This window comes from Eptesicus fuscus, chromosome 7, assembly GCF_027574615.1.
Source record: "Eptesicus fuscus isolate TK198812 chromosome 7, DD_ASM_mEF_20220401, whole genome shotgun sequence".
NCBI classification, from domain to species: domain Eukaryota; kingdom Metazoa; phylum Chordata; class Mammalia; order Chiroptera; family Vespertilionidae; genus Eptesicus; species Eptesicus fuscus.
Genome location: NC_072479.1, coordinates 100,555,768 through 100,581,776, shown reverse-complemented (window position 1 = coordinate 100,581,776; position 26,009 = coordinate 100,555,768). Strand labels below are relative to the sequence as shown.

At 60.3% G+C, this 26,009-nt stretch overlaps 1 protein-coding gene across 1 annotated transcript in view; it reads left to right on the top strand.

The window, feature by feature from the left end:
- The window catches only part of TMPRSS6 (transmembrane serine protease 6), a 32,776-nt gene that overhangs the window by 5,975 nt on the left and 792 nt on the right, over positions 1-26,009 (top strand). Inside the window, exons 4-17 of the mRNA XM_054719488.1 lie at positions 981-1,048; positions 1,788-1,972; positions 2,191-2,232; positions 6,702-6,906; positions 9,583-9,719; positions 10,500-10,612; positions 10,863-10,972; positions 17,614-17,759; positions 18,131-18,229; positions 19,155-19,268; positions 20,517-20,633; positions 20,925-21,093; positions 22,831-23,102; positions 25,526-25,662. Of these exons, the coding sequence (XP_054575463.1) occupies positions 981-1,048; positions 1,788-1,972; positions 2,191-2,232; positions 6,702-6,906; positions 9,583-9,719; positions 10,500-10,612; positions 10,863-10,972; positions 17,614-17,759; positions 18,131-18,229; positions 19,155-19,268; positions 20,517-20,633; positions 20,925-21,093; positions 22,831-23,102; positions 25,526-25,662 (1,914 nt within the window). The remainder of the gene's footprint in view (positions 1-980; positions 1,049-1,787; positions 1,973-2,190; positions 2,233-6,701; positions 6,907-9,582; positions 9,720-10,499; positions 10,613-10,862; positions 10,973-17,613; positions 17,760-18,130; positions 18,230-19,154; positions 19,269-20,516; positions 20,634-20,924; positions 21,094-22,830; positions 23,103-25,525; positions 25,663-26,009) is intronic.

Genomic DNA, 26,009 nt, shown 5'->3' with positions numbered 1-26,009 from the left:
GATCACGTCTAGCCCATTGGTCGGTCCATCTGGGGAGCAGAGGCCTGATCCAGGCATGACGGAGGGGACGGCATAGGGTGGTGGGAGAGTCAGTGGATGCTGGCATCCAATGCACTTGGATTAAATCCTGACTGTGCCACTGACAAGGAGCGTGGCCTCTGGAAAGTCGGGGCCCGCCTGCAGCCCTCTCCTCTGGGGCACTGGCTTCCTGCACTGGGTGGTCTCCCGCTGCCAGTACCTCCGCTCAGGCCACAGGACCGCACCCTGCCCCGCAGGCAGGCCAGAGAGTGGAGGAGCTATTCCCAGGAGCAGCCCTCAGGCCTGGGAAGCAGAGCGGGTGGCCAAGCACCCCAGCAACCTAGTCCTGGTGGGGATGCCCTCTGTCTCCCAGAGCTCCCCACAGACTGAGCCTCAGTGTCCCACAGCTCTACCCTGCTCCTTCCCAGCCCTGTGGGCTGCCCCCCTTCCCACTTCTAGTCTCTCTCCCCACCCCCACAGGGTCCCCCAGAATCACTCCCACATAAACCACTTGCCTCATGTCCTTGACTCGACCTGCTTCTGGGGACCACCCCAGGCTCTCTTTCCCCCCTGTGAGGGGTGATGAGACAGTGCCTGTCCGCAGGGTTGCTGTGGGTTCCTTCCTGCAGCCCGCCCTGTCGTGGAACAGGCGTGAAAACCAGCCAGCTGGGCGGGGCGGGTGAGGAAAGGACTGGGGAGCCACGTGGCTGCTCCGAGTTGAATGACATTTGACCATTTGACGAGGGGGCCAGAGGCCTTGGGTGGCCTGAAGGAGGCCCGAGCTGGTGGAAGGGGGCGGGGCAGTGCCTGAGTGTCGGGGGAGGGAAAGTGGAAGGGGTGTGGCCGCTGTGTGACCAAGGGCAAGACTGTGCCCTGCAGGCTCCCTGGCAAGCAGGGCTGCCTGGAGGTTGGAGGGGCTTCTGCAGAGGTTCACCAGGGGCTGTGGTTTCCCCTCCCTGTAGCTCAAGGCCCTCATCACCAGCACCCGCCTGGGCGCTTACTACAACTCCAGCTCCGTCTACTCCTTTGGGTGAGTGCCTGGCCCCCCCGACCCGCCCCTGCTAGAACCTCCAACTCGAAGACGCGGAGAGGAGTTGGCTTCTGTTGCCATGCCCTCATTTTTTCTTTAATGGGGAAACCAAGGCATGGAGGGCAACGTGGCTTCCTGTGTGTGACCTTCCTTCCCTGCCTTGGTTTCCGCATCTGTAAAATGGGCACAGAAGTGGGGCAGGGATTACCTAGACCAGGGGTCCTCAAACTTTTTAAACAGGGGGGCCAGTTCACTGTCCCTCAGACCGTTGGAGGGCCGGACTATAGTTTAAAAAAAAACTATGAACAAATTCCTATGCACACTGCACATGTCTTATTTTGAAGTAAAAAAACAAAACGGCAAAAACACCCGCATGTGGCCCGCGGGCCGTAGTTTGAGGACGCCTGGCCCAGACAACGGCTCCGATGTGTTCACCAAGGGCCTGGCCGTATTGGGTGAGGCCACAGGGGGGTGTCCGTGGGGGTGTCTGGTTCGCCACCTTGGACATGGTCTGTGGCCTCGGTTTCCTCACCTGCAGAATGGGGCTGAGGGGAGCACCTGCCTCAGAGGCAGTGCCCAGGGTGGGGCGGGGGGTGCACTGTGAAGGCGGAGAGCAATGCTGGGGGGCAGTAAGCGCCAGCACGCAGGAGCCCCGGCTGGTGTTGCCCTCCGGAGCAGGGGGCTGGCCATGGGAGACGGCAGGCCGCGGCCCCAGCGCTCTCACTTCTGCCCGCCTTAGGGAGGGACCTCTCACCTGCTTCTTCTGGCTCATCCTCCAAATCCCTGAGCACCGCCAGCCCATGCTGAGCCCCGAAACGGTGCAGGCGCTGCTGGTGGAGGAGCTGCTGTCCACGGCCAACGGCTCGGCCCCCGCCCCCTACAGGGCAGAGTACGAGGTGGACCCCGAGGGCCTGGTGATCCTGGGTCAGTACTGGGGAGGGGACGCGGGACGGTCCGACGAGGTCCGGGAAGGCTGCCCAGGAGGGCCCCGGGAGCCAGGGCTGGGCCCGGGGCCGGGGGAGGGTTGGCATGCAGGGGAAACCTCAGCCAGGCTGCCTCTGAGGGTCTCTTCTGTGTTTATTTTCGTTTCATTGACTTATTATTTGTCTTCATTTATGTGTGTGTTCATTTCCTTTTAACAGAAGCCAGCGTAAAAGACATAATTATGCTGAATTCCACGCTGGGTATGCTACTTCGCTTCTCCACTTCTGAGCTGGTGTTTTTCTTGGCTTGGCCGAGTGTCAGGGGACCGCGTGGCTTCTATGGCGGGTGCAGGGGGTCACCCAGGGATGCCCCGGCGGGCTGGGTCATGGGGCCTGTGGGGAAGGGGAGGAGGAGCTGTGCAGGTGTGAACACGTGTGTTGTACGCAAGTGCGCATGTGTGTGGGTGTGAGGCTGTGACTCCACTTTTCTATCACTGAGTTCCGTTTGCCCACAAGCCACTGTTTGCACTGATGGTAGGAAATAATCTTGCCAACTCAGGTGTGTCAGCCACTTGGGCTTAAAACTTGGTCTCCGGGAGGCATTTCTGCCGCATTCAAGGATGCTCCCTCCACCTGCCCTTCCTTCCCCTCAGCAGCCGCTGACCTCCCTCCGCCCGCCCTCCCTGCGCCTGTTGCTCCTCACCTCGCTTTGTCCAAGAGGCCCCAAGGCAGCGGCGGGCCATCGAGCTGCCCAGGCCAGGGGCGCGCTGCACCTCGTGGTCCACGGGACCCACAGGCTCTGGAGGGGCAGCGCTCCATCTGCGCGCTGTGCCCCCTGGTCCTGAGCCCCGGCCCCAACACGCTCGGGTTCTTCCCACTCTCCCCCGAGTTTCCCCGGAGCTGAGGCCTCCGGCCGGGCTGAGGGCCTCCCTGCCCTCTCTGAGGCCTCCGGCCGGGCTGAGGGCCTCCCTGCCCTCTCTGCGGCCTCCGGCCGGGCTGAGGGCCTCCCTGCCCTCTCTGAGGCCTCCGGCCGGGCTGAGGGCCTCCCTGCCCTCTCGTGTGGGAGGAGAGTCTAAATCCTGCCTGTACCTTCCCTGACCTTCCCCTCCCCCTCTGGCTGGTCAATGCTTACTTGCTTGGTGGATGGAGGTAATGGGGCCAAAGTACAGCTTTCAGAGAGTTCAAGTCATGGTTCTCCTCCACAGATAAAGTGAGACAGGTCAGAGATTCACTTAGCGGGTCTGTCATTTATCATCTATCTATTACCTATCTATCTATCTATCTATCTCTACCTATCATCTATTACTTGTCTATCATCTATCTATTATCTATCATCTGTCTATCCTATCTATGTCTGTCTATCTATCTATCTATCTATCTATCTATCTATCTATCTATCTATCTATCACCTATCTCTACCTCTGTATCATCTGTTATTTGTCTATCATATATCTGTAACCTATTAGCTATCATCCTTTTATTCTATCTATCTATCTATCTATCTATCACCTATCTCTACCTCTCTATCATCTGTTATTTGTCTATCATATATCTGTAACCTATTAGCTATCATCCTTTTATTCTATCTATCTATCTATCTATCTATCTAGCTATCATCTGTCTATCCTATCTATGTCTGTCTATCTATCTATCTATCTATCTATCTATCTATCTATCATCTATCTATCTCCTGTCTATCACCTATCTCTACCTCTCTATCATCTGTCATTTGTCTATCACAGTGGTCAGCAAACTCATTAGTCAACAGAGCCATATATCAACAATACAACGATTGAAATTTCTTTTGAGAGCCAAATTTTTAAAACTTAAACTTCTTCTAACGCCACTTCTTCAAAATAGACTTGCCCAGGCCGTGGTATTTTGTGGAAGAGCCACACTCAAGGGGCCAAAGAGCTGCATGTGGCTCGCGAGCCGCAGTTTGCCAACCACGAGTCTATCATATATCTGTAACCTATCATCCTTTTATTCTATCTATCAATTAGATAGAATTATCTATTAATTCTATTAATAATTAATAGAATTCTATCAATTATCTATTAATTCTATTAATCAATCTATCTATCTATCATCTATCTATCAATCTATCTATCATCTATCTATCTATCTATCTATCTATCTATCTATCATCTATCTATTTTCTACCATCTGTCTATTCTATCCATCCATCCATCCATTTGTGTATCTTACACAGCATTGGGACTTTCGTAGCTTGGACCCTTGGTCTGGGATGGGCCTTCCTGTTGCCCTTGCCCGTGCCAGGGGTCCAGGTGTCCCCAGGTTTCTGGCAGTTTCTTGGCAGTTTCCCTTATTTGGTTCCATGAATGCCTGGAGCCCCAGCCCTCGGGGAGCACAGTCTAATGGGATGGAGATGACCATTGGAATCCTGTAAACAGGCTTTTTGAGCACTTTTTCCATGCCAGGCCCCACGCCTGAGCTGGGGACCCCAGGTGGCCACGTCCTCACCCCTGCCCTGGAGGAGCTCAGAGCCCCAGGAGGGAGACAGACTCACAGACAGTCGCACCACAGAAGGTGCCAGTGGCCGAGCAGAGGCCCCGGGCAGTGGACAGAGGGGATTGCTCTGCCCTGGGCATAGGGCCACCATCCAAACAGAGGACGGGACCTACCTCTGGAAGGAGGGGGAGCTGCTCCTGACGGGGGGAGGGGTCCTGGAAGCCTTCCTGGAGGAGGGGGCGGCAGGCCCCGTAGGAATCTGTCAGGCTGAGAGGGGGAGGGCAGCTGGGCAGAGGGAGCCGTGTGAGCACGGCTGGGTGAGGAGAGTGTAAGGCAGGCTCATGGGCTTTCTTCCAGCGACCAGAGGTCCCAGGCTCCCTCCCTCGGGGTGTTGGATTATCATCAGAGACCAGCACTTGCCTCTCCATGTAATTAGCCTAAAAAAAATGGCAAAAGCAAAGCACCAATTTGAAGCAAGATTTAAGGAAGACAAACACCTGGGAACAGCCAGGTACCTCCCCCCAGCTGCTGGCTGGGGCAGGTATCGCAGGCCCTGTCCCTCCCCTGGCAAATGGCAGAAGTCTCTCCAGGGTGGGGTGGGGGGAGGTCAGCTCTCCACGGCGGGCAGGATGGCCAGGGGTCAGGGCCGGGAGCTGAGCAGCAGGAAGCATATCCGAGCAAAGCATGTCACTGCCATTGCCTTCTTGTGTGTCAGAACCACTCAGAGACGGAGCTGGGACAGGGGCTATGCCGTGTCCATTGACAGAACTCAGAGTGGCTTAGCGACTGGCCCAGAGTCACCCCGCCTAGGAGAGGCAGTGCTGGGGCTGTGGCGCGGAGAGGACTCCCTGCACCCCAGGCTGCCTCCCGCAGATGGGCCTCAAGCCCACATCCCTTCTGCTTCCTGGCAGGTCACGCAGCCTCCCTGCCTCACAGGCTCGCGGTGAGGGTTAAACACGATGCGTGTGCTCCATGGACGAGATTGGTTTGCTCCCTGCTGCTCCTGGTGCCTCAGTCAAACACGGGGAGGTTCCCAGTGAATGACTGAACGGTGTAGGTCAAGCATGTCAAACTCAAAGGCTAACACGGGCCAAATAAACGAGGCATGCGGCCCACGGGCCGCGAGTTTGACATGCTTCGTGTAGGGGGTTCTGTGCAAGCCCTAGCACCTCAGACAAAACTCAGGGATTAATGTGAGAGAGGAGGCGCAGCCTGGGGCCGCGGGGCAGTGGGTGTGTCCGTGTGATGGAGGAGGTGTGAAGGGAGGGAGGCCAATGAGACAGACTACATCTGAGCCTCAAGTGGAGCCCAGCTGAAAGGTGAAAAGTCTCAGGACTTTCGCTCCAGCTTCACCTTCGCCCTCTCCCCCACACCCACCTAAAGAACAGCCGCTACATATATGGAGCACCTACTGTGTGCAAGGGACTGTGCTGAGCACTCAAGCGTGCGTCATTCCTAAGCTTGGTGACCATCCTGCAAGGTGATGTCATTGTCCTCATTCCACAGAGAAGAAAAGCAAGGCCCAGAGAAGACTGGGCAGAGGTCAGGCGAACCAGGTCTGTCTGTTCGGCTCTGTGAAATGGGGACAGTGACAGAAACTATTTTGTGGGGGCCTCCGGTGAGGTGGTGTGTGCACAGCCTTCAGCTCAGTCCCAGCATCTCTCAAACCCGTGCCCCGTGCAATGGCTCTCGTTCTCCTTCTCCGTTGTCATTGGCGGGAGCTCGCTTCCTCTGCCCAGGGCTGCCCCGCCCCGATGTCACACACTCCCTTCTCTCCCCCTGAAATGGAACCCTCACCCAGCTCTCTGTCTTCAGCCGCCTCGCTGGTCTCCAGCCTCCTCCACGAGAGTCTGTGATCCAAGCCTGACTCCGGCCTGCCCGCCTGGGCCTCCCACTGTGAGCCCCAGGACTCCCCGCCTCAGAGGCCAGGCCCTCACTTCCTCAGCTGTCACCTCTGCTCTTTGTTTCTGTTGTTCCTGGTGCTCCAGGCAGAGCCGGGCCTTCCCCCTGCACTCACCCAGCACGGAGAGGGAGCTGAGTGAGCGCTAAACGAATGAATGAATGCGCCCACGGATGAACGCGTGCGTGAGGAGACAGAGATAAAGGCACAGGGAACAGAAGGATGGGGCACAGCACCCCTGGGCTGACCCCCATCCAGCTGCTCTTCCTGCCCCACCCCTGCCCCAGGAGGACCTGCTGGGGCTGGCTCTCCTCCCGGCGACTAGAGGTCAGGGGTCCTGTCCCTTTTCCCGCTCCAGGCTGCTACCGCTACAGCTACGTGGGCCGGGGCCAGGTCCTCCAGCTGCAGGGGCCCGACTCCCTGGCCTCCAGCTGCCTGTGGCACCTGCAGGGCCCCGAGGACCTCATGCTCAAGCTCAGGCTCGAGTGGACGCTGGCTGACTGCCGGGACCGGCTGGCCATGTACGACGTGGCGGGACCCCTGGAAAGGAGGCTCATCACCTCGTGAGTTCCTGGGAAGGTGGGGGGTGGGGGGTGGAGATGGGGGGGACTGAGGAAGGAAGTGGTGCTGTCAGGTCAAAAGTCACACCGAGCATTCTGAGCCTGGGGGCTGTGTGACCTCAGGTTCACCATCAGGGAGACAGCCAGGCCAGCCCAGAGGGAGACGGGGAGAGGAAGTTGGAAGTGGCTGTGGTCTGTGGGTCCCCTTCCCCTGCCAGTTTCCCCATTTGTAGCGAAACGGTTGGACTAGATGACCCCTGAGGTCAGGCTGGGAGGCCACGTGGCTGGTGAGAAGAATGCTTCTGAGTCTTCCAACTCCCACGCTGTTGCTTCCAAGCTGTGTGCCCTAAGGCAAGTCATTTTGCCTCTCTGAGCCTTAGTTTCCTCACCTGTGAAATGGGTGCAGGGCTATTGTGAGGATGCACATCAGCCCATCTGTGCCAAGATCCTCACACACAGTGATGCTGTCCAGTTGGGGCAAAGCACAAAGGGCGCTGGGTGCCAGGAGCAAGTTCAACGTCAGCCCGTGGGAGGCTGTGCGTCCCTGAGCAGAGGAGTGGGGCTGTGGGACACAGGGCATGGTGTGGAGTGCAGAGGTGAGCAGGGCAGCCCTAGCCGGTTTGGCTCAGTGGATAGAGCACCGGCCTATGGACTGTAGGGTCCTGGGTTTGGGCACATGCCCAGGTTGCAGGCTGGATCCCCAGTAGAGGGCGTCCAGGAGGCAGCCGATCAATGATTCTCTCTCATCATTAATGTTTCTATCTCTCTCTCCCTCTCCCTTCCTCTCTGGAATCAATAAAAAAAATGTAGTATTTTTTTTAAAATACAGAAGTGATGAGGGCAGAGGTCAGGCAGTGGGGGATGAGAAGGCCAGAAAAGGGCTGGAAGTGGCCTTGATCTCGGGGAGCCTGGTCACCTCCCCACAGGATGGAGGCGGGTGTTGGCCTACAAGGCTCGGGGCAGGTGGAGAAGACACTGGGCGCCAGGCTGCTGCCTTCTCTGCCCTGCTTCCAGGTGGGCGGGGTGGGCCTTCGTGTTCCGACCTGGGCAGTGCTGGAGGGTGAGCTGGGTGCAGCTTCCTCCCCGCTCCCCGGACCCCTCAGGCTCTGAGGTGGCGGATGCTCACTTGCAGCGCCCCTGCTGGCCGGCTGCGGGGACCTGAGTCTGGGCGTGCGTGGGCGGGTTCCCGGAGGGCTCTGGGCAGGGCCGGGCGGCCAGGCCACATCTGACTTTCAGGACTTCCCCTGGGGCTTCTCCGAGTGCCCCTCCCCCCACCTCCTGGCTGCTGGGCTGGCTCTGCCCGACTCACTGTGGCTCCTGGGCAGGTGGCTCACTCCACCTCAGGCCCAAGGAGAAGGCTACAGTGACAGAGGAATCTGGGGGTCCTCACGTGCACCCCGGAGCGTGCGTGGGAGCGTTAGTGGTGATGGAAGACAAAGCAGACCCTTGCCCACTCGGGGCCTCCTGGCCCGTGTTCTTGGGTCCCACACCCCCGAGGCTGGAGGCATTTTCGTGACAACAAGGCTCTGCTGCTAAGTCAACCAAAGGAAAGGGAAGACACCCCAACACTAACAGCTGAAGCCCCCCTTAAGGGTGACCTCCAGGTCCCTCTTGACCCTCCACTCTTATCTCCCACTTCTGGGGGAAGTGAGCAGGTGAGGGCGTGGTGTGTGGGAGGGAGGGGGCACCCAGCAGTGAGAGCAAACCAGGTGGTAAAAGCAGGAGGGACGAGGACCTGGGGCGGCTGTGCCATCTCCCTCCCTGGCGAGAGCCGAGGCCGAGGCCAGAGCCCCTCCCCAGGCCCTGCCATGGGACTCCTCACTCCTCTCTGGGTTGGAGGCTGTGTCTAGCTCTCACGCACGCACTTGCGGGGATGTCTGCGCTTCTCCATTGGTGCCCCTCCCTCCGGTCAAGTCCACGGCCAGCATGTGCCTTGCGGCTGGGTGGGGGCAGGCCCACTCTGGGAGGACGGTCAGCAGCTGCCTGGCAATTGGTCTACAAATTAGCAATGACCCAGAGGATTCTGTCAGAGGCAAGGGGTAGTCTGACGGAGGTTGATAAGATGGCAGACCAGGGCACACCTACTGGGAGGGGGCCCAGGCCCTGTCACAGGCAGTGCCCACACACCTTGACCTCGATGTGAACCTGCCGTGGGGCCTGAGCCTCAGCTGCCCCACCTACCGACCAAGCAGCTGACTCGAACAACCTCTGAGAGCTTTTGCAGGGCTGACATTCAGACCCGGAGAGCCTAGAATTCTACGATCCCATCATTTATCATGTGCACCCGGGCACCAAACTCTGGGCGGCATCTGGGGTGCCCTGGGGGCCATACGCCTGCCTCCTCTCTGTCCCAGCCCAGAGCAGGGTGTGGCCAGCTCGAGGCTGTGGTTCCCACAGGTGCCAGTCTGGTCTCCCTGCGGGCACAGGCCGGACACTCAGAGGCCGTGGGGATGCGCAGGGGGCAGAGAGGGTTCGGTGGCAGAATTGATGCAAAGCTCTCCAAGTCTGAGCATCCTCCTGGCCTTTCACACCTGAGATGCTGGCCTGACCCTTACGGGGTCTCCCATCAGCCCCCTGGGCCAGAGCGGGTCAGCGACTTGTCTGTGAACACACAGCAGGCTGGCTGCACAGCCGGATGCCCTGCCCTGCTCACCCAGTCCACCTTTCTCCGTCCCCCAGGGTCTACGGCTGCAGCCGCCAGGAGCCGGTGGTGGAGGTCCTGGCGTCGGGCGCCGTCATGGCGGTGGTCTGGAAAAAGGGCCTGCACAGCCACTATGACCCCTTCGTGCTCTCCGTGCAGTCCGTGGCCTTCCAGGGTGAGGGCTCAGGCCCCTGGAGGGTGGGGGGTGAAGTGGCAGAAACTGAACCCCTGAGCGTGCCCTTCACCTTCTTGGCTCTAGTTGGTGTGGGATGAGGGAGAAGGTAGGTTCTGGAGGAGTCTCTGCTGTCTACCCCGCCTTCCTGCTCAAAGCCCACCGCTCTTCCCTCCTCTATTCACAGTCCACGCCCCTCATCTTCCCCATCACTCTCCCCAGAGACGGCACCGGCTCAGCTCTCATTCCTCCCTCCTCTCTCTCCTGCCTCTGATGTTCTTTCCTGAGCTCATGGTCTCTCTCCCTCCTCTCCTTCTCTCATCCTGGCGCTGGCTCCTCTCCTCGGCCCCTCCCTGTCCCTCTTCCCTTGGCACCCACCTGGAGAGTGGGGCCTGGGGGGCTGCATGCCTCATTTAGGAAGAGAGAGGAAACGGATGGGGGTGTGGAGCCCTGTCAGGCCTGTGAACGGGGCATGCGGCCCCCCAGCCTCGAGTTTGACATGCCTGCGCGTCAACGGTCCAGTGCTGCACAGCAAATGTCAATGGCTAACGTCTGTTGAGCACTTACTACCTACCAGGCAGTTTGAGTGTCTTATGTCTGTTTAACCCTTTCAACTTCCCTAGGAGGTAGGTCCTGTTAGTGTCCCCATTTTACAGATGAGGTAGCTGAGGCCCAGGATCACACAGTCACACTCAACCCCTGGGCTTTACTGTCGAGTGGCAGCGGGGAGGTGCGGTGGGATGGGGCCGAGGGACCCGGTGTAACCACTGTTCTCTGGGCCAGCCTGCGAGGTGAACCTGACCCTGGAGAGCGAGCTGGAGGCCCGGGGCGTCCTCAGCACCCCGTACTTCCCCAGCTACTACTCGCCCAGCACCCACTGCTCCTGGCACCTCATGGTGAGCCCCCCACCCTGCCCGCCCACCTGCTGCCTGCCCAGAACACCCTACGGACAGCTGGGACCCCTGCTGGGAGGGGATGGCGGGCGTGGCCACGGCAATGCCTAGTTTGTTGAGTGACTGGCGGACTTGGGCCCTGGCCAGCGCTCCATGTGGGGCAGCCTCTTTCTCTCTCTGTCATCCTCGAAGGGGGGGTCACCAGGTGAGCCGCAGCCCGCGGGCCTCCTGGTGACCAGCTCCTCTGTCACAGGTGCCCTCCCTCGACTACGGCTTGGCCCTCTGGTTTGATGCTTATGCACTGCGGAGGCAGAAGTACGGCCTGCCGTGCACCCAGGGCCAGTGGACGATCCAGAACCGGAGGTACCCCCCTGGCACCCTGCCTCTCCCCACAGGTACCCCCCCCCCCCGGAGCCCGATCCCAGACCTCAGAGGAACAGCCTGGGAGAACAGTCCAGGTGGGCTGCTCAGGCCTGTGGCCGCACCCCTTGACCCAGTCCCTGCCCCGGCCTCCCCTCCAGCCTCCCAAAGGTCTCAACACACTTGCCATCAGACACCCGGGATGCTGACCCTGGAGAGAGTGAAGTGGTTTCATTTCCTGGGGTGCTGTCACCCCTGCTGGGAGGGCTCCACTGTCCCGCCTCTTGTCCTTGTCTTTTTGCCTTGAGGTGGTGGGGAGGGACTTCAGGGTGCAGCCAGGTGGGGTCGGGCAGAGGGGGAGGCCTGACAGGTCTCCGCATCCCTATCTGTTTCCGCTCTCTTCCTAAACCTCTCCCCTTCTCATGGAGGCTGCCTGGTTTCTGCCCGGAACTCTGGGGACACCTCCTTTCTCGTCTATAAAACTAGGGGTTAGGCCAGCCCAGGACCCCCATGTTTTATTATTTATCCACTAGAGGCCCGGTGCACGAAAATTCATGCACTGGAGGGGGCGGGGGAGTCCCTCAGCCCGGCCTGCCCCCTCTCACAGTCCGGAAGTTCTCAGGGGCAGGAGGAGACCCAGCGATCAGGGGAAGGTGACTCCCCATCACACCTCTGCTGCTGCCACTGCCAGCAGCGCAAGCCTCGGCCGGCCCTAGTTACCTGAGCCTCGGGCGGCCCTGGGTGGCTGGGTAGCTGCCATCTGAGGCTTGCGTGTGCCTCAGGCCGGACCTGGGCGACTGGGGGGCTGAGGGGACTGTGGGACTCCGGAGGCAGGCACATGGCAAGGCTGAGGGGACTGGGCGCCGCCATCTTGTGGCTATGGGTGCCGCCATCTTTGAGGGCGTGGCAGTCTATTAGCATATTCTCTCCTTATTTGTTGTGGGCGCCGCCATCTTTTGAGGGTGGGGCAGTCAATTAGCATATTCCCTCCTTATTGGTTGTGGGCGCTGCCATCTTTGTGACAGCGTGAGGGTCAATTAGCATATTCCTTCTTTATCAGATAGGGTTAGAGAGATGCGCCCTGTATGTTGCGTTTATTAGTTCCTAGTGGAATGTTGCTGTGAAAAGAGCTTAGGTGTGGAAACCAGGCAGAACAGGGTTCGAATCCAGGCTCCTCTCCTTCCCACTCGGCAAGGACTCACCTCTCCCAACCTCAGGTAACTCACCTGGGAAATGGGCATGAAACAGATCTCCACCCGGGGAGACTATAGGAGATCGTGGATGGAGGACACTGGCTCCTGCAGGCTCAGAGAAAGCTCCAGAAGGCACCGACCATGCGTTAATCACCGGTTGTTGACTGTGCCGGGCAGACCCCTAGCCAAAGGGTTTAGGAGCCAGTTCCTTCATCCCCCACAACCTGGGGAGGAAGCAGGTCCCGTGCTGCCTTCATGGGCCACTGAGGACCCTGAGGCACAGAGAGGCGGAGTCCTCTCCACAAAGTCACCCAGCTTGTGACTGGAGCGACCAGAGCTGAGCAAGGTGGCCTGATCCACACCTGTGTGTGGGTGTGCATGCATGTGCCCGTGTCCGTGCACCCATGTGTGTATATGTGCACACGTAAGCGCTCATGCTTGGGCAGGTTCCTCCCGTGGAGCCTCTGAGCAGCCGTGCCAGCTGTTCACTCTCCTGGCCAAGGCATTTCCGACCAATCCATGGGCATCCCGATGAGAGGGCTGGCAGTCTCCGTGGCTCTCGCCAGTTCCAAGAGCAGCCTGCAAAGGCCCATCTCTGTCTTCTCAGGCCTTCGTAAGGGCCCAGGGTCCCCAAGTGGAGACTCGTGTCCCCCTGTCCCCGGGCTTCTGTGGCTTCTGTTCACGTGAGTGTGGACGGGAAGGCAGAGGCGTACCTCCACACCGTGAGCTCCGGACAGACTGCTTCCTCTGGCTATGATCTTTTTGATAATGATCATCCTATGTAGATGCTGGGAAATTCTTTGAATGAGCATTTTTTGGAAAATCTGCGTGTGTGGGCGGTGGAGGCGTGAGCAGCCTGGGGAAGGGTGTAGATTCCTGGCAGGGTTTGTAGGAAGGGGAGGCCCAGTCCTGGGCCCAGAGTGACCACGGACAGGGAGGGGCAGAGGGCGGGGCGGGGAGAGGTGTCCTCTTCTCCCTCAGCGTCTGAGCAGCCAAGGCTGGCCTGGGCTCTCCACTGTCTGGGCATCCTTGGGCACCGTCCCCTCACTCCCCTGAGCGCTTTCTATCCCCCCACCTCCACCCCCCGCCTTCTACCCAGCCTCTCCGGGTGCCCACCTGACTCTAGCTAAGGCCTTATGCCCTTTGGAGGGGCCTGGAGGCAGGGCAGGGAGGGGCCTCCCCAGATCCAGCCGCCAGCTGCTTGGTTTCGCAGAACCCACTCTGGCTGGGCGTCACCGCAGCCAGGCTTCCCCCTTTCTGGGAACCTGCTCGCCAGCTTCCTCCCCTGTGATGTCACTGCTCCTGTGATCTGTCCAACCGTGTCTGCCTCTCTCCTCCTGACGGGACGGGCAGGGCCCCTGGCTCGGGCCTGCTGGAGCCCCGCTGGCCTGCGCTGCTGTGGAGGGCCCTTCTGCTCCCCTGGGCGGCCAGCACTGGCCGCGACCACGAGGCCCCCGGGCACTGCCGAGTGAGCTGAGCGCCTGCACTGGGCTGGCAGCGAGGGGCAGAGCCCCAGCTGGTCCCCAGATGAACTCACAGCCTGACAGCGTCAGCAGCTGGCTTTCAGAGAAGTCCTTTTCTCGTTATTCCTTAGCACACCCTACCCGGGAGATAGCATCACCCCGTTCCACAGACGTAAAACTGAAGCTGGCTGAGGTGGAGCCATGTGCCAGGTCACACGGCCGCTTCATGTGGCAAAGCTGGGCCTGAAACAGCTCTGCAGCCCCAGGTCCCGGGCTCTGGCCATGTCAGACCCTGCGGCCTCCCTTCTTCCTGCTTGCCTTCTGCCACCCTCCTTCCCGGCTGACCTGTGCTTAGGGAAGGGAATGCATCCTCTCTCCCTCCCCCTCCTTCCCTCCCTCCCTCCTTCCCTGCTCCCTCTCTTTCTCCCTCCCTGCCCATTCCCTCCCTCCCTCCCGCCCGCCCTCCTCTTTCCGCCCTCCCTTCCTTCTTTTCTTCCTTCTTCCCTCCCTCCCTCCCTCCCTCCCTCCCTTCCTTCCTTCCTCCCTCTTCCCCCCTTTCATCCACATATCCATCCATCCACTCCACCCTTACTTTTTTCTACCTGCTCATTCATCTATCTATCCATTTTTCTTCCTTCCTTCTACCACCCTGGTATCCATCCATCCATCCACCATCCATCCCTCCATCCTTTCCATCCTCTCATCCTTCATCCATCCATCCACCATTCTATCTGCCCATCCAATCTTTCTTGAATTCCTCCCTGTGTGGAATTGCTGATGTGTAAGATGATTGACAGGGTGCCTGCTTACCATCTGAGACAAGAAGGAAAACCCTCAAACCCAGAGGTGAAAAAGCAGGGCAGACCCCAGTGCAAACATGTGCCTTCCAGCTTTGTGGCTGAGATGAGAGGGGGGCTCCCCAGCCTTCACCTGTCTGGTGCTCCTTGGAGAGGCTTGTGGGGGAGGAGGTGGCACCCAGTGGGTGGGTGGGGGGGATCGGGAGCTAGAGGTGCATACCCTCCCCCAGAAGGCTCTGCAGCAGGAACCAGAAACGCAGATGCGCAAAGGGCCGGCGGGTGCGTAGGCCCCTGAGGCAGGCGCTTGGGGGGTGGGACGGTGGCAGGCCACATGTGCCTGCCTAACTCGGGGGGGGGGGGGGGGGGGGGGAGGGCCTCAAAGGCCAGCCAGTGCTTCTGGGGCTTATTTTTTAGGAGAAGCAAGAATCCAGATTACGACGTGAAGTTAGCTAGCAACTAAATTTGAAAAAACAAACAAACTAGCACCGCGTAGATTAAACTGATCTTCTCCAAGCTGAGTGACGCAGACTGAGGAACTGGCTGCAGCCTGTCTGGCCACCTACGAACCAAGAGGCTGTTCAGGAATTCCGTCCCTCTCCCGCCCCCCAGCCCCCAGGTCTCCAGAGTGGGAACCAAATGCTGCCCAGGTTGGGCAGGTTCCTGGAGCACCAGCTGAGCCACGAGCGGATTCTGGAATTCTCTCGTGGAGGACACGTCCTGTCCGCAGGGGCTGGCACCTTGGAGAGACCAGGCAGCATTCTAGATTGAACTGTTTCCGCTCCCCTCACCCCAGCTCTGGTGCCTTCCGGTCTCCACCGTCTCCTGGGCTGTGTGCGGACAGCCACCCATGTCCCTGAACTCTGAGAGGGTTAGGGATGCCCTTGACCCCTCACCCTCCCCTGCCCAGTGTTTCCCAGGCCCTGGCCCCTGTCCGCTCCCGGGGCCATTCTCTGTGGATAACAATCTATGAAACATTTGTTTATCCTCCTGAAAAACAACAAAATCCCCTGGTTTCCTTCGTTTTAAAAGGACAAGAAGGGCCAGGCTTGCCCGAGGGTGCCCCCTGGTGGCGCCTGACGGCAGTGTGGATGCCCCCTGGGCTGTGGCAATCAGATGCAGAGAAGTGGTTCTCCAACTTTTCCACCTCAGGACCCCTTGACACTTTGTGAAATTATTGAGCACCCCAGAGCGTTTGTATACAAATTACATAATCTGCATTTACAATATTATAAATTAAAGCTGGGAGGAATCACACATTTACCAATTCATTTAAAATAATGACAAACCCACTACATGTTAGCATATCTTATTTAAAAATTACATTTTTTCAAACCCATAGCATTTGGTGAGAAAAATAACACCACTTCACACTTTTGCAACTTTCTTTAATCACCGGGTGACCAGACCACACTGGAACCCTCACTGGCTTCTGCATTTAATCGTTTACCATACACACACCATGCAGTCTCTGGAAAATTCCTCTGTATTCTCGTGAGAGAGAGTTAGAACGGCAAATGGCATCTGAGCATTGCTATGAAAGTCAGCTTTTCTCTGGACCCTCAGGGGTCCCCAGACCTCACTTTGAGAACTATTGGTTGGGGTGGGGACAAGAACACGGTCACTGTGGCCACGTGTAGGCAGGCTGCAGCACCTGAGGCCAGGACTGTGTGGGGACACGGGGAACGTGAGGGCTCAGGCCCAGAAGATGGCGTTGCAGTGAGCGTGGGGGGCCCACCTCCCCTGTGCAGGCTGGGTGTGTCCTCCCGGGTCCCGAGGGGGCTGGGTTCTCGCCTTGGGAACTATTCCTCCCTCACAGGGTGATGTTGCTTCAAGACCCTCAGATCCCTGTGCAGTGAGGCCTTGCCACGCGCAGCCGCTGAGGGAGGAGTGGGAGAGGCCCGGCTGCACGCAGCCCCAGCCCCAGCCCCAGCCCCAGCCCCGCCTGGACTTGGAGAGGTTAACGTAGCCCCCCAGCCCGTCCTCCCTGGCTCATTGATGAACTCACTGGGTGGTGCACTGAAGTGCTTAGCACGTTCTGGAAGTTCTGAGGAAGTGCCTGGGACGTGACCTGCTCAGTGGGATGTTCCCAGCATGCTTTGGGGCCTTCCCACCTGCTCTCTTGACTTCCTCCCACCTTCTCGGCTGGGGCACGTTTGCCCTCTCCGGAATCTTCCCCCCGTGTCTGGCTGTGTTCCCCTCATATGTGAAGGCGTTCCTACTTGCTCTGCGAGGGGACCCCCTTCCCTGTAGGGGCGCTCCCAGCAGCATCCCATCTGTTCCGCGAGGGTGTCCCACAACCCACGCTGCTCTCCGGGGAGGGTCCCGCTGCTCCGGGGTGTGGTTTCACCCACTCCATGAAAGTGCACCCACTTGCTGTGAGGCGAGGGCCACCCAGACTCCGTGTGGGTGAGCTCCCTGCGCCCCACTGTGCAGATGAAAGGGTTCCTACCTCTTTCCTGGGGAGAACGCTGCCTCTCTGGGGAGGTTCTGTGGAAACGAGAGCATCTTCTTGGCAGGGAGGGGTCAGCAGTGACCCCGTGGCAGGGAGGGATGTGGGGGTGCTCCATGGCTGGGGGATGGTCCCCCCGGGTGTGACCACGCACAGAGAAGGAGCATCCCACTGCGCTAGCGGCCCCGGAGCAGGACGGTCCCTCCCTGGTGCCCAGGGGGTCCCAGGGGGACCAGAGGGCTATGCAGGTGTCTCTGTGGGAGGGACAGTGCCTGAGCGGGAGCGGCTGCCTCCTTCCCCCTCCCCCCCCCCCCCCCCCCGCCGCCCCCCGGAGCACAAGGAGGCTGCCCTCTCCTGTCCACTGAGAGGGAATAGCCAGGACTTCTTCTATGGCACGTTGGAGCACTTTTGTTAGCTTTCAGGTCAACAGAGACCCAATGGCCCTTGTTTCATACGGGAGGAAAGTGAGGCTCCGAGGGGGGGCGCTGACGTGCTAGGTCACGGGGACTGGAGTCCAGACTGAATTGCATCCTGCAGGCACTGGGAGCCATCGCGGTGTTGAGCAGGAGTGACCTAGCCAGGCTGCTTTGTAAAGATGGTTCTGGGAGGGAGAGGCCACCCGAGGGAACCATGAAGACAGAGGGGGGGTGCAGCTCCCCCTTCCTCTCTGTCTGCACGGGCCCAGGCCGTCCCTCCCTTTGGACAGACCCCAGGGGCCCTGAGTGTGTCTCTTGTCGCCCAGGCTGTGTGGCCTGCGCACGCTGCAGCCCTACGCCGAGAGGATCCCCGTGGTGGCCAGCACCGGCATCACCATCAACTTCACCTCCCAGATCTCCCTCACCGGGCCCGGCGTGCAGGTGCACTACGGCCTGTACAACCAGTCGGACCGTGAGTATGAGCGGCTGGGCGAGGCAGCCCCCCGCGGCCCCGCAGCTTCCTCCGGCCTCTGCCATCCCTGCGAGTGCCTAGAGGCTAGGCAAAGGGAGTGTGGGTGTGCATGTGTGCGTGTGAACATGTGTGTGTGTACATGCATATGCAGCTTTGTGTGTGCCCGTGTGTGCAAGCAAAACAGTCGCGTGTGTTCACAAGGTATACACACTCATACATACCTGCGTGTGTGCTGCATGTGTGAGGCTGGACATGGGTTCCACATGGACCATGAACACAGCATGTGTACATATGGGTACAGAGAGGCACACAGAGGCTGCATCTACACGTGTTTTCCCGATGACACGTCCTAATGGCACCCTCCCCCGCAGCGTGCCCTGGGGAGTTCCTCTGCTCTGTGAACGGACTCTGTGTGCCCGCCTGCGACGGGGTCAAGGACTGCCCCAATGGCCTGGACGAGAGAAACTGCGGTGAGCCGTCGGCCTGCCGCACCCCTCCCCTCTCCTCGCCTCCTCTGCACTGGGCTGAGCCCACCCTTTTGAGTAGAGACCCCCCATGTGCAGTTCCCGATATCAGCAACCCAGAAGTGGGGTTCCCTCTCTGTGCTGAGATGGCAAGATGGGGCACCGAGTGGGGAAGCAGCCTCACCATGGGGCAGTGGTGGGGACACACTGGGACCAGGTCTCCCGACTCCCAGCTCAGGGCTTCTCCCCACCTGGCCATCACCCCAGCCTCTGTCCCAGCCAGCCAGCCAGCCAGCCAGCCAGCCAGGAAGGAGCCGAGGTGGGGCCAGGAAGGAGAGGCTGTTAAGCAGGGGCAGGCAGATCCTGGGTGACCCAGGGGAGAGCCGCCCATCTCCCTCCTTGAGTGGGTTCTCACCCTCCACTTCAGGGGTTCAGACCGGAATTGCCCACTCTAATTGGAGTTGCCCAGCCCTGCAGAAGAGCTCAGGGCCTGGTGGTCTCCAAGCCTCTTGGAATAACACCTCTTCCTCTGATCCTGGCTTCGGGTCCTCACCATCAGGGCAACCTGTTCTGGTCTGATCCCCCAGACCTCCCTCCTCCCTGTCCCATTAGTTTTCAACGTGCGGGGAGAGACGCGGAGGGAAGGGCGTGTGCCTTTCTCTGGGGTGATCCTGCCTGGGTGCTGGGGAAGCTGCCTCATTTGTAACCAGAACATCTGGCTTCAAGTTCCGGCTGAGCCAGCTGACCTTGGACACGTCACTTCATTCCTGTTTTCATCAATGAAATAGGGTATCGCACCTGGTATCTCACTCTAGTATAAAGGAGCTGAGAGAGAGATTTGCCATTGTGAGGTGTGATCCATGTTCTACAGGCAAGGCAAAGCCCCAGCTGTCCCTCTGGCGCCCCCTCTCTGCCCTCCGTGTCCCTACAGTTTGCAGAGCCACATTCCAGTGCCAAGAGGACAGCACGTGCGTCTCCCTGTCCAGGGTCTGCGATGGGCAGCCTGACTGTCTCAACGGAAGTGATGAAGAGCAGTGCCAGGAAGGTAGGGTGGGGTGTGACCAGGCGTCTAGAGGGAAACCAAAGATTGGGTCTCAGCCAGACAGCCCAGCCCTTCTGCACGCTTCCTTGGCAAAGGTTTCTGCTCTCTTGTCCAAATACTCACCATCTGTGTGTATGCCTACATGTCCATCCGTCCATCCGTCCGTCCATCCATCCATCCGTCCGTCCGTCCATCCGTCCATCCATCCATCCATCCATCCATCCATCTTCTGATCTCTCCAGCCAGAACTTGAGTGTATATCCATCCATTTATCCGCCATTGGCCTCCCAACCACCTCCTTATCCACCGAACCATCAATCCACCCGTTTGTTTACCCAGCTATCTGCATGTCCACTGTCCCATCCTCCATCCATGCATCCATCACTGCTCTGTCCAACTGCCGTCTACCCATTGGTCTTCACATCCACTCAGTTATCCATCCTTCTAGCTGCTTGTCACTCTCCCTGCTGGACCATCAATCCACCCATTTGCTGGTCTTCCCAATCTCCTATCTGCTTCTCTTGGTTTATCCATCCATCCATCCATCCATCCATCCAACTGGCCAACCAACACTTGCAGACTACCCAGTGGTGGGTGAGGCAGAGGGAGGAAGTGGGAGTAAAAGGTACCAGAGATAGGATCCCTGCCCTCTGGGGACGGTCTGTTGGCAGGAAGACGTGGTGGGTGGCTCCCTCTGCCCAAAGCCTTCTGGACACTAAGTCCAGCAGCATGGGGAGACCGGAGGGTGGGGAGCGCAGGGGGGGAGCTTCCTAGAGGAGGCAGGCTTGGAACGGGGCTTTGAGGAGAGGTGACATTCAAAGAGGGGTACGGAGACCAGGAGGCGGAGCAGAACGCTCTTCACGTGGAGGCGGTGAGGAGCAGGTGGGCGTCTGGGTGCGGCCGGCGCCGGGAGGTCTGCGGGCTGGTGCAGAGCCCAGGCTGAAAGCGGAGGCACGGTTCTAGGGTTGGGTACCACACCGAAGTGGGAGGCACGGCCCTGTGGTCGGGGGGCCCCCGTCTGAGCGGGGAGACATAGCCTTGCTCTCAGCAGAACCGTCGGGCGGGGCGGGAGGAGGGCCACAGCTGCCTTGAGGAGCCGCTGGAGGAGCCGCAGGGACCCTTCATTGGCTCAAGAGACCCTTCAGCACTCACCTGGCTCTTCCCGGCTTCGTCTCCCTGGGCCTTGATCGGAGGCTCCCTTGGGCTCGGGGACCCATCCTCTGTGCCCTGCCCCCACCCCCTCTCTCCCAGGGGTGCCCTGTGGGACGTTCACCTTCCAGTGTGAGGATCGGAGCTGCGTGAAGAAGCCCAACCCGCAGTGTGACGGGCGGCCCGACTGCAGGGACGGCTCTGATGAGCTGCACTGTGGTGAGCCTCCCTGCCCTGCGGCCCGAGGGCACGGGTGGGTGGGGTGGGCAGAAGGCCCTGTCCGCCCGCTGGGCCCTAGAGCGTGGGAGGGCGGGAGGTGCCCACACTGGCAGCAGGAGTAAAAGCTCACCACGCATCTATCTCTCTCTCCCACCTCTGCCCCCTCACTCCGTCCTTCATTCTTTCTCTCCATGTCTCCCTCTGCTCTCCCGCCCCCTTCTCTGTCTCTCTCTGTCTCTGTGCCTCACTGGCCTCCCTCCTGCCCCTCCCTGTCCCCCTCCTCACCCCCAGACTGTGGCCTCCAGGGTCCCTCTGGCCGCATTGTGGGTGGGGCTGCGTCCTCAGAGGGTGAGTGGCCGTGGCAGGCCAGCCTCCAGGTTCGGGGCCGCCACATCTGTGGGGGGGCCCTCATCGCCGACCGCTGGGTGATCACAGCCGCCCACTGCTTCCAGGAAGACAGGTGAGGGGGGGCGGCGTGGGGACGAGACCGTAGAGGGGGGGCAGGGGAGGCCGCGCAAGGAGGCCCGTGTCCCTACGCTCTAGGCACACAGAGCAAAGGCTGGTGAGGAGCCCCCAAAGTGGCTGTTTCCACACTTGGGTTCAGTCCTGGCTCCACCGCAAACATGCTCTGTGGCCCTGGACAGGTTGCTCGGCCTCTCTGTGCTCTCCTTTCAGTATCTTGTTTTGTTTTTTTAATATATTTTTATTGATTTCAGAGAGGAAGGGTGAGGGAGAAAGAGATAGAAACATCAGTGATGAGAGAGAGTCATTGATCGGCTGCCTCCTGCACGCCCCCTACTCGGGATCGAACCTGCAACCCAGTCATGTGCCCTGACCAGGAATATACCCATGACCTTCTGGTTCATAGGTCGATGCTCAACCTGAGTCACACCGGTCGGGCTGGCATCTTGTTTTAAGTTGGGTCAGCCATTCACTCACTCACTCACTCACTCACTCACTCACTCATGCATCTACTCGGCAATGTTGTTGTGCTGTACGCGCAAGGGGCACGACTGACACTGGGGTGCAGCAGAGAGCAGACCCCTCTCCTCCAGGCGCCTCCAAGGGGACATCTCACCCAGCCTCACAGACATCTTCCCCGCGTGCATGGTGCTGGGCTTACAATGTCCCCCTTTCACCCCGGACCTATCTTCTGGGTCCCCAGACCCCTCCCCAGCACAGCCAGCCCTGGACTCCTCTCCCCACACCCCCTCTTCCGCCCTGGGGCTACTCTGTCCCCAACCAAGGACTTGGCACCCCAGGCATCCCTCCTCCCACATCAGAGCCGGACAAAAGTCTCTGGGCTCTGTGAACCCTCACCACCGCCCACCCACACTGGGCCCCGGAGCCCAGAGCCTCTCCCTTCCGCATCCTCGGCCCAGGTTCCCTGGGGGCTCTTCCCGAGTGCGGTCCGACCACCTCACTCTTTCACTCCACCCCTGGCTCCCCTCTGCCCAAAAGGTAGAGAAAGACCTGGCCGCCGACCTGGCCTCCAGGGGTCTGCGAGGCCCAGTCTGCGATCCCTCCACACTCACAACCTCCCCCCGCCCCCCTCCCAGGGAGAACCGACAAGTCTCAGCGGTTCCCAGCAGCCCCGCCTATAAAGCACACAGATAAAAGGAGAGATCCCTGTCAGGTGCCAGCCTGTGTTTTGTTTTATTGATTTCAGAGAAGAAGGGAGAGGAAGAGAGAGCTGGAAACATCAATGATGAGAGAGAATCATTGATCGGCTGCCTTCTGCACGCCCCCCACTGGGGATGGAGCCCACAACCTGGGCATGTGCCCTGACCAGGAATCAAACCGTGACCTCCTGGTTCATAGGTCAACGCTCAACCACTGAGCCACGTCGGCCGGGCCCCGACACTGTGTTAATATTTTTACATACAGTCTTACCACATTCCCCCCTGAAAACCTGAGTAGACGATGCTATTCCCATTTCACAGATAAGGAGACTGAGGCTTAGAGAGGCACACACACATCTAGGAGTGGATGGAGCTGGGGCTGGAACCCAGGCAGGCGGGCTCCAGAGTGGACAATGAACACTGTACCAGCCTCCAGCTACCTGGCCTCTCAGAGCAGGAGGGGATGGGTGTGGGGACCATGTTTAGGGGAGGGGGGAGTGAAGCCGGCTATTCTAAGGGTCTGGCGTAGGAAAGGCAACTGCTGAGCGGACACCACCCCCGCCCCCCGCCCCCAGCATGGCCTCCCCGGCGCTGTGGACGGTGTTCCTGGGCAAGGTGTGGCAGAGCTCACGCTGGCCGGGCGAGGTGTCCTTCAAGGTGAGCCGCCTGCTCCTGCACCCGTACCACGAGGAGGACAGCCACGACTACGACGTGGCCCTGCTGCAGCTGGACCACCCCGTGGTGCGCTCCACCGCCATCCGCCCCGTCTGCCTGCCTGCGCGCTCCCACTTCTTTGAGCCGGGCCTGCACTGCTGGATCACGGGCTGGGGCGCCCTACGAGAGGGGGGTGAGCAGGCCTTCGGGGTGGGCCTCCCCAATGTCTAGCCTAGAGGGGGCGGGGCAAGGGGCCCAGAGCTCCACCCCTGAGGCCTTGCAAGTCCCAGGAGTAAGTCCGGTTGGATTTCACAGAACAAAACCATCTTTTACTGCCTGTGGGCTCCTGCCCTCGCCTTCCTCCTGGAAGGGCTTTTAAGGAGATCCGATGTCATGGGAGGTGATCTTGGTTCTGTGTTGGGTAGAGGGGCAGGCCAGGGGCCCCACAGCCCACAGACAAGCTCCAATCCTCTGCTCCTTGGAGTCGGAGTGGGAAAGTGGAGGAGTGTGTGCGTGTGCGTGTGTGTGTGTGTGTGTGTGTGTGTGTGTGTGTGTTGGGGGGCAAGGCAGGAGAGGCTTTTAATTAAGGTTTGATTTTAGGGGAACATTATTTAATTTAATCCACGCAATAACCCTAGGGTGAGTAGTATGGCCCCATTTTATGGATGGGGAAACCGAGGCTCAGAGACATTTAGCTGTTGCCAAAGACACATAGCCAGAGGGCTGGAGCAGAGACTGGATCCCAGGACTGCCTGGCCCCAGAGCCCATGCTGTTCCTGCGACGGCCTCTCAGGCACAGGGGTCCCTCCCCTTCCTGCCTGACCTGACCGGGCAGCTGTCCTGGAGGCCACCTCAGCTCTGTGAACCAGGCCAGCGCTGGCCGAGCTCCAGCCGCCCTGCCCTCCATGGTGGTGGCTTTTAGAAGGTGCACAGGGATTTACAGTGTGGAGGCAGCACTGCCGGAATCATTCATAAATGAGGAAACGGGCTCGGGTGAACGGTGACTTCCCCAGAGGACGATGGAGAGCAGAGGTGAAGCAAAGGCCGGCTCCCTCGCTCATCCATTCATCCGTCTCCATCCCACGGCACGTTTAGGAGCAGCTACGCCAGGCCAGAGATGGACATGGGCGAGGGGTGTGGAGAGGGAAAGACCATTCGCTGGGGAGACAGTGCGAAGAGCTGACCTGGGCGGGCAGGTGCAGGCAGCCAGGCAGCGTCCAGGGGAGGGGGCTGGGCTGCGGGAGGAGCGTGAGCTGGCAGGGTCTGGCGGAGGGGAAGCATCCCCAGGAAGGCAGCGAAGCCAGCGGGAAGCGGGCAGGGAGCTGGGTGAGGGCCTGCGGGCAGGGAGCTGGGTGAGGGCCTGTGGGCAGGGAGCTGGGTGAGGGCCTGCGGGCAGGGAGCTGGGTGAGGGCCTGCGGGCAGGGAGCTGGGTGAGGGCAGGGAGCTGGGTGAGGACCTGCGGGCAGGGAGCTGGGTGAGGGCAGGGAGCTGGGAGAGGGCAGGGAGCTGGGTGAGGGCCTGCGGGCAGGGAGCTGGGTGAGGGCAGGGAGCTGGGTGAGGGCAGGGAGCTGGGAGAGGGCAGGGAGCTGGGGGAGGGCCTGCGGGCAGGGGAGCTGGGTGAGGGCCTGCGGGCAGGGAGTTGGGTGAGGGCCTGTGGGCAGGGAGCTGGGTGAGGGCCTGTGGGCAGGGGAGCTGGGTGAGGGCCTGCGGGCAGGGAGCTGGGTGAGGGCCTGCGGGCAGGGAGCTGGGTGAGGGCCTTCGGGCAGGGAGCTGGGTGAGGGCAGGGAGCTGGGTGAGGACCTGCGGGCAGGGAGCTGGGTGAGGGCAGGGAGCTGGGAGAGGGCAGGGAGCTGGGTGAGGGCCTGCGGGCAGGGGAGCTGGGTGAGGGCCTGCGGGCAGGGAGCTGGGTGAGGGCCTGTGGGCAGGGAGCTGGGTGAGGGCCTGTGGGCAGGGAGCTGGGTGAGGGCCTGTGGGCAGGGAGCTGGGTGAGGGCCTGTGGGCAGGGAGCTGGGTGAGGGCCTGCGGGCAGGGAGCTGGGTGAGGGCCTGCGGGCAGGGAGCTGGGTGAGGGCCTGTGGGCAGGGAGCTGGGGGAGGGCCTATGGGCAGGGAGCTGGGTGAGGGCCTGTGGGAAGGACCTTGCCAGTGCTTTAGACCCACCCGAGGGCATGGAGAGAAACACTGGTGGCCGCCCTCCCCGGGCGAACAGGTCTCTGAGGGACCAGGCACAGGGCACGTTGGAGCTTCCTGGGGTTCCACACGCAGCCCTCGAGCCTCGCGGAGAAGCGCTGGGTTGGAGGGGCAGGTGCTGAGAGATTTAGAGGGCGCGTGGAGGGGTCAGACGTGTGCTCTGGAGAATCCCTGGGGCTGTCACAGAGCAGAGGGGAGGCGACATGGGGCTCAAGCAGGAGGCGGAGGGGGAGGAACAGCTGGAGAAGACACCCGTCCAGACAGGGGAGGAGCTTGGAGTGACCATGGGGCGGAGGTGCAGGGGTGGGCAGGGCAGGAGGGGGCTCCTGGGATGCAAAGGGAACAGTGGAAGGAAGGGTAGGGACTCCTGGGCGCCTTGGATCTTCTCACCTCTGCCCTGTGGCCTTGACCCCGCACACACCGGGCAGGCCCCACCAGCAACGGCCTGCAGAAGGTGGACGTACAGCTGGTCACGCAGGACCTGTGCAGTGAGGCCTACCGCTACCAGGTGACACCCCGCATGCTGTGTGCCGGCTACCACAAGGGCAAGAAGGATGCCTGCCAGGTGACTCCCGGGGCTGAGAGAGAGGGGGGCGGGGGGGAGGGGCGATGCCCACGTCCCCCAGGGTCTGGCCCTCTGCTTACATCAGCTTGCCCCCAGCAAGGTGGCGATGGCTGTCCCCACTTTACAGATGACAAAACCGAGGCTCAAGGAGGTTGAGGGACTTGCCCTAGGTTGTAGGCCACAGATCAGAAGAGACTGTGGTAGGCAGGCAGGTCTGAGGCTCAAACCCAGTTCTGCTCCTCACTCACCGCAAGGCAGTTTGCCCGAGGTGACACAGGAGAGAGGACTAGGAGCCCCCAGGAGGAGGCAGAGGTGGACGGGGCGTGTGGACACACCCCCAGTTCCAG